The sequence below is a fragment of the Alligator sinensis genome, unplaced genomic scaffold (assembly GCF_000455745.1).
Source record: "Alligator sinensis unplaced genomic scaffold, ASM45574v1 scaffold839_1, whole genome shotgun sequence".
Taxonomy (NCBI): Eukaryota; Metazoa; Chordata; order Crocodylia; family Alligatoridae; genus Alligator; species Alligator sinensis.
Genome location: NW_005841885.1, coordinates 396,743 through 404,121, shown reverse-complemented (window position 1 = coordinate 404,121; position 7,379 = coordinate 396,743). Strand labels below are relative to the sequence as shown.

General features: G+C 48.4%; 1 protein-coding gene across 1 annotated transcript in view; it reads right to left on the bottom strand.

The window, feature by feature from the left end:
- Window positions 1-7,379, bottom strand: part of RPN1 (ribophorin I) — an 11,148-nt gene that overhangs the window by 1,696 nt on the left and 2,073 nt on the right. The window contains exons 4-10 of the mRNA XM_025196806.1: window positions 6,038-6,344; window positions 4,707-4,916; window positions 3,305-3,497; window positions 2,908-3,007; window positions 2,481-2,619; window positions 2,078-2,197; window positions 1,242-1,487 (exon numbers count right to left, since the gene is read on the bottom strand). Of these exons, the coding sequence (XP_025052591.1) occupies window positions 1,242-1,487; window positions 2,078-2,197; window positions 2,481-2,619; window positions 2,908-3,007; window positions 3,305-3,497; window positions 4,707-4,916; window positions 6,038-6,344 (1,315 nt within the window). The remainder of the gene's footprint in view (window positions 1-1,241; window positions 1,488-2,077; window positions 2,198-2,480; window positions 2,620-2,907; window positions 3,008-3,304; window positions 3,498-4,706; window positions 4,917-6,037; window positions 6,345-7,379) is intronic.

Below are 7,379 nucleotides of genomic sequence, written 5' to 3'. Positions count from 1 at the left end.
CGGACAGGAGGCCAGAGGCAGTTCCCTGCCAGCAGCCAGAGAGGCAGGAGCTCCCTAAGCCAGGATGCGGGAAGAAGCCTGACCGTAGGTACAGCTTATGGCAGCTCTCAGAGGCTTGAGCAATGTTGTTATAGCCAGGTGGCTTATAGTTATGTTACAGCCCAGGGGCTTGTGTTTTGTTGTTGGTTAAACCGGTGGTTTGGGAGAGGCTATTAGGGGTTGGAGGAGGCCTCATAGGGGACTCACAGCGGAGTGTGAGGACCTGAGCGCCAGTGAGGGCACAGCATATGGGGGTGCACAGACCCTAGCCCCAGAGAGGGGTGTCTGAGAAGCCCCAGGGTGGGTGTGGTGAGCCTAGAGAGGGGGCACTATTGAGAAGCCCTAGTGTGGGTGTGGCGAACCCCGGAGAAAGGGGCCACATTATTGAGGAGTCCCAGTGTGGGCACAGAGAGCCCCAGGAGAGGGCCACATTATTGAGGAGCCCCAGCGTGGGGTGTGGATGACCCCAGAGCAGCGGCCGCATTATAGATGAGACCTGGAGAAGAGGGCACAGGGTGAGAGGGGGCCGGGGAAAGCCCTAGCACCGGAGGGAGCATGTATCCAAGGAAGTAGGACCCAGAGAGCCCAAGAAGGGCCAGATAGTGATAGAGCTGAGACAACGGCTATTCCACCGGCGAAGTGTGGACTGCAGTGTAGGGGAGGAAATGGAGCTGCAGATAGCGCCCCCTGGCAGCAGGGCAGTATAAGGGCAGCCTCCTACTAATTAACATCAATCAATTAATTAACAGCAAGGCATGGCAGGCAAGAAGGCAGGCAGTTGCCCCAAGAACAGGTGTGCGGGCCCCACTTTAGCCCGGACCAGAGCAGCTACCTCTTACAGGCCCCAAAGGCATATCATTGTGTTACTGACTTGGCTAATAGCACAGTATGTAACATGCTGGAATGTCTCATCTGCCCAAACATCATAGCTAGGAATTTAATGGCAAGCTGAAAATGACTGCATGTTACAAGAGCATTAATGTGTGCCCAAGCACTGGGCTCTGGGCATGTTCCAGAGACAGCGAGTGCGAATGTGCCAGGTACCTGTTCACCTCCATGTATCTGAGGACTATACAAGTGAAAAAAATAACTGCTTTTCAAGAGAGAACATAAGGTGCAGCAGCTAAGCCAAGAGTGTGAGGACATCTCAGATAGTATACAAAGCCCCTAAGAGCACAGATTAGACAGGCAAAAGCTCTTACTTTATCACATAGGTCAGAGCCTTCAGTCTTTAGCTTGGACTGCAGAGAGGCTATTTCACTGGTTAGGACCTTGTGCTCAGTCTCCAAAGTTTTCTTGCCACTGTTCAGAGTGGAGATGTCTCGTGACTGCTTGTACTTGTTCACTGCTTCATCAAAATGGCGGTAGAGGCCCAATCTTTTGTTCACCAGTGTGAGAACTTGTTCTGTAATGCAAGCAACCTTCATCCTGGCTTCAGCAGCTGGGTCCTGCAAGGGGCAGGAAGGAAAACAAGACAAGCATTTACAAGGAGCCTGGAAACAGCCAATTCCTTTCATGCTGCCCTTGCCAGATAGCACTAGAGTAGCAAATAGGTTTAAAATGCTCCAAAGGATAGTTAAAAATTAAATTGGCACATTTTCAACAGGCTTATAACACAGCAAACTGCAAAAGCTGGCTTTTGCAATCAAATGGGAGAAACCCCTTTTCTCTAGCACCTTATCCCCAAAAGTGTTAGAAGTATAAATGTAATACGAAGTGAAGAACGTGAGTATCTAATCACCCAGCCTACCTCATAGGTAAATAAAAACAAGGGGAAATGGGGAGTCCTAAGCAGACTGATTCAGGTAGGCTTGTTTCTCTACGCCAGACTCTTTTACTTGGAAACTGAAGTATGGAAGACCCCTCACGCAGCTAGACAAACTCAAAAGGACTTTACATATTCAACCACTATGGGAACAAGGGGCCACTGATGGACAGAAATATCCTGTTGGAAAGAACATTCAGCAAGTGGAATTTTTCTCATAGATACTTTCCCAACTATCTTCCCCCACAATGACCGCAGCCTACTGTACAGCACCTTGGTGATGGAGAAGTCCAGTCTCACATAGATGATCACAGTGAAGAACAGGATGTAAAAGGCTCCTACTACCAAAAGGGGCTCCTGCAGCATGAGGATTTTGTTGAAGGTGTAATGCACCTAAAGAACAGTGTAGAGAACAAAGCAGTGACTGACCTTGCTAAGGGAGAAGCCTCAGGCACAGAAAGGTTCCTAAAACCCAAGTGCAGCAACATGGAAGTGGAACATATCCAGCTCAGCTATTACTACTGGTCAGGAACATGGCTTGAGGGAATGCCATAGTTTGCATGTCACTCCACAAGTACTCTTAAAGCTGCAAGCTGAACACTACTGTGACTCCCCAGGTAAGCATGAAGGAGACAGGTGAAGTCAATTTACCTCCCTGTATAAAAGGCCAGCCTACCACAACATCCTGGATGTGCTGCTCCACCATGTTGTTCTTGTGTGCCACAATGACAGGGCGGCCAAACGTGTCCAGGTAGGTGTAGTGGAGCTCATCAGCGGCTCGGTTGATCTCATAGGGACTGTCCACATGGATGTTCCTACAAGTAAAACCAGACCCTTTCATGTGAGCCCAAACTGGCTGAGATGGCACAAGCTAAGATTCAGCTGACCAGCCACATCCACAAACAATTATAGTTAGAGACTGAAAATGCAGCCAGTTAAGAAGTGTTTTATAAGTTAGAGGCTGCATTCCAAGGTTCCTTCCACACTCATATTAGCAGTTGTGTTCTGTAGTCCTCAGACCATAACTGGAAGCAGGAGACTTGGCCATCAGCTTAAAGGTGCAGCAGCTCCAGCAGTAACAACCCAGAAGCAGTAGCACTTACTTAGCACCTTCTGGCAGGATGATCTTCACAGTCAGAGAGTCTGTTACTTGCTCATCAAACACATGGTCAACGAACCTCATCTTCAGGGCATATTGATCACCTGAAAGAAGACACAGGGTAAAGATAAGACTCCCTGGAAGAACAAGAAGAACCCCAGTGTCCTTCCATTTCAACACTAGAAGCAGCAGGGTCAAAGACTGGGGTTGGGTGCATCCATCCACAGAGGGCTACTTCATTCCACTGAAAATGTTGAGTTTTAACCAGAAGCCAAGGGCTTCTAGAGGAGTCTCTGCAGCCCATGTGTACAATACAGGAGTACTAACTAACAACACACATAAGGAGGTTCCCCTATATAGTGTAGTCATCGCAGAGGGCCACCTAGTCCCTTGATACCCACCGAGGTTGTAGAGGTATTCATAGCTGGGCAGGTTGTAGCCAATGATATAATGGGTCTTCCAACCCCCAAAAAGTGGGAACCGGGGGCGGATCTCCATCTCCACAGAGTCATCCAGGATGAGCAAGTGGCTGGTAGAGATGTTTCCAATTTCGTCTCGGTAATACACATCCTGAGCCGCCGCAGGAAGAATAGTCTGCAGGGGAGAGAGAAGCAGCACTCAGTGCCCTGGCTGAAGACAGAGGACTACCTTTAGCACAGACAAAGCAGTGGGGGACAACGCTTGGCTAAACTTCAGATGAGGCGTCTCCTCACTCGTGTTCTTATGCACAAAGCCACGTGACTGCTCAGCTGCATCAAGGACTAAGGGAAGAGATCAGCAGCAGTGACTGCCAATTAGCAATGGACAAGGAAGCTCTATAGCAGGGGTAGGCAAAATGCAGCCCATGGGCCGGATGTGCCCCGCCTGCCATTTTATCTGGCCCATGAGGCCCCTAAAAATTTAGAAAAGTTATGTTAATCTGCCTCTGGCTGCCTGACATGCGGCCCTCGATGGCTTGCCAAAACTCAGTAAGTGGCCCTCCACCCAAAATAATTGCCCACCTCTGCTCTATAGAATAGCTCAGCCTATGGCTCCATAGTCAAAATAGGGCTGATCCCTACAGAACATTAGTGGTGTTTTGCCCAGTCCTGCGGCAAAATCCCAAGCAACATGGGTCCCACTGTTTATCCCAAATTCATTCCTGGCTGGCTGACCCTGGAGGTCCAACTTAATTCCTCTCTTTTAATGGTCAAAAGTTGCCTTGTTACAGTGGATCCAGTCAATCCCAAACTGGCATCAGTGTGCTAGGCATAGACAGGCAAAACCCAAATGATTTTGCTGAATGCTGAAGTGGGGAAGCAATGCATGGAGCCCATTGCGCCCAATTAACAAAGCCACAGCACTGACCACCTCTGTAATTGTTCACTAGTCAGAGAATGAGTTGATAGTAGCCACTGCCACCTCTCATCACAGCACTGGCAGGTGGTGTAGGTGAAGAAGGAATGAAGAAGCAAAGAACCCTTGCCACTGACAGGCTGGAGTGGGGGAGAACTCAGGAGCTCCTGGCAAGAAGAACAGGTAAAAGGTTGCAGAAAGGCACTGAAAGAGAAGGAGGCTGGCACATAGGGAGCTTGTACAGACAACTGACGGGTGTTTGTAATGAACTCAACCTACAGATGGAACAAAAGGTAAGATAGTCCAGTGAGATCTACCCCATGTTCTTCCCTCTCTGGTCATTATTGCCTGCAAATATAGGAAGCTTTCTGCATTCCCCCCACCATCATCATTTGTGCAACGTTGCAGAACAACAGAAGCAAGGGCATGGGCAATGCAGTAATAAGACAGACAGCCCCCAATACAAACCTTAAAAGATTTGACAGAAGAGATTCCACTGTCTGGCTGTCGCTGGTAGTCATATCTGGAGAAAGGCCCCTTGAGCACAGCTCCTGTGTGCTTCAAGTCAACCGTTTCTTCTACAGCAATGTTCCCCCAATGTGACACTTCTATGACCCGTGTCATGCTGGTGATGGTTAGGAAGGGGCTGTTATTTTCATAGTGGACCTTCAGGGTGTCCTAACAAGGAGAGAAAAAGTTATATGAACCCAGAGTAGAAAGTATCTGAATCCTAGCCTTTAAAAAAAAAAAAAAAAAAAAAAAAAAAATTCCTGCCCAGTCCAATTCTAGATTGAGGCATTTAGCTTGGTGAAATTAGTCACAAGGGGCATTGAGGGATAACTTTTTGATGGTTACAGGAACTAGTTACCCAATGCAGGGCCTACACTGCACTTCTGTGTACAGCTCAAAGCTAATGTGTACAGCTCAAAGCTCAGTTGGAGCTCTGCTCTGAAGCTCAGCAGATATCAATCAGAGCACTTTACCACAAGAATGAAATGAAAGTGCTGAATGCATCTGCTTAGGTTTCATGAGAATACACGGCAAATTAACAAGGACAGATTCATGAAGCTCCACAGGTACTAAGATTTCATGTGCTGGGACAGGCAATATTCACCTGCAGCTAGGAGTTCAGGTGCCTAGCTGAATCTTGTCTTGGTGCCAAATTTAACTGGGAAACTTGCAACAAGAATGCTGATGCTGGCTATTAAAGAAAATCCATAAGGAGCAGGTCTGTAGGTTAAGAAAATGTCTCCTCTCCGGACTGTCCCACAAACTTCCTCGACAGAGAGGGATTCAGAGAAGCAAGTGTTTGCACCTCAGCATCTCATTGCCAGCATCTCTTCTTGATTTCCAGAATGGACTGAGTGTTGCTGAACTGACAGCCCCAGCTGGAAAGCTCCTCTCTATACCTGGAGCAGGTAAAAAAGGCAGAAGTTCAAGCTTGCCACAAACATCCAGGACTGGGAAAGACCCCTCCCTATGGGATCCCTACTGGCAGTGTCTACAGAGAGGCCAAATCCAGAAGCAATTAATCCCAGTGCAGTGGCTTTGTCCTACAGGCACTTGCCCGTTAGGAACTGAACTTAAACAGGCCAAACTCAGTTTGCTTAGAGTCCTAGTGGAGATATAACCTTGTTCAGACTGGAATCTATGAAAGAAACAAAAGCCTCCATGCCCCAGCCTCAGTTCCCAGGGCTGTAATTCACATTTACAAGGTGGATTCTTCAGGGGAACAATAGGTCCCAATCTACTTTCAGAAGCCTGTAGCAGGTAGGATTTCACTTGCCAGAAGTGCTTACCTGGCTGTAAGGTGGGATGTCCTTGAAAGGCCCATACTCTAACATATCCTCAGACCGGGAGGGATTACCCAGCTTGGTATAACTCTCTATGTTCCTAGAGGCCAGCTTCACACGCATAGTCTGGGTCTTGGTTGGGTACGGCGAATAGAAATAGTGATTCCCTTCAAAGACCACAAACTGCTTCTCGGCCTGTGTGATGTGCGTGGGGTAGGGCTGCAGGACGTGTGTGAACACCATTTCAACAGACACCCGGATCTTGGCCCCTGGTGCCAGAGGAGATGGCAACTTCACGGTGAAGAACTTTCCACTGGAAAGAAGTAGAGCAGGAAAGATGTGAATGTCAGGATATCTACCTGCCTGAGGCTCCTCCACAAGCTCCTGGAACACATGCTGTGGAGGGACTTTGGAAGCGTTCCACTCGTTCTCAAAGGGGCCCCGCTACAGGCTGGGGAGTTTGGTGAGTCTTACAGGGTGAACTTCAAAGCAGAACTCTCCTGATAGCCTGCTAACTTGCTCCTCAGCATACACTTACTCCACTGGATTGAGGAAGTTTACATCTAACTGGTGATAAGGTAAACCCAGGAGGTTTTTCTGAGTGAGTCAGAACCAGGCTCCTTCTGGGCTAGGGGCTACAGGATCATCTGATGCTGCAGAATTTGCCATGGCGTGGTTTCCCCCACATTACCACCAAAACTAGTAGCTGTGCACGCAGTGCTCAGCACAGTCCCTCTAGACCCCTCCCAGGGGCATGAATATTTCTTCCACATATGTCTCTAATTAAAGGAATGAGAACGCATCGCTGAAGTGGTGTGACAGGAGAGCTCTGGAGGAAGCTGAGACCCAAGGGACATCCCTACAGACTGCAGGACAGTGGAGGCCAGGTGAAGCTCCTGAGCCTGATTTGCTAAATGCTGCACAGCTGTACACCTAATTGCAGCCTTTATAAAGACAGAGCAGGCTGTAGGAGGTAAGGCTATTAGAGGGGCCTCTTTCCTATACTGCCTGGGAATCTAGCTGTGTGCTATCTGGTTTAGGTTTGTATATGCTTTGATTCACTACAGTACTCAGCACAGAGATAGAGCACCACAGGGGGCACTGATCAAGAGTGTTTTTTAAAACGGAGCAAAAGAATCTCCTACCACATGGGGTTGGGAGTGGGACTGGTGTCAGCATCATGTGTTAACTGTACTCTCCTACTGTTCTACAGCCACACAACAGGAAGGCTGTAGCATGAAGCAGAAAGTGGGTCACTGCAAAAGTAAAGGACACCAGTGTCAACAAGACTAGTACTGGGGCTACCTTAGGAGCTGTGAAAGAGTTGCTGATATAGCAGAATCAGCAG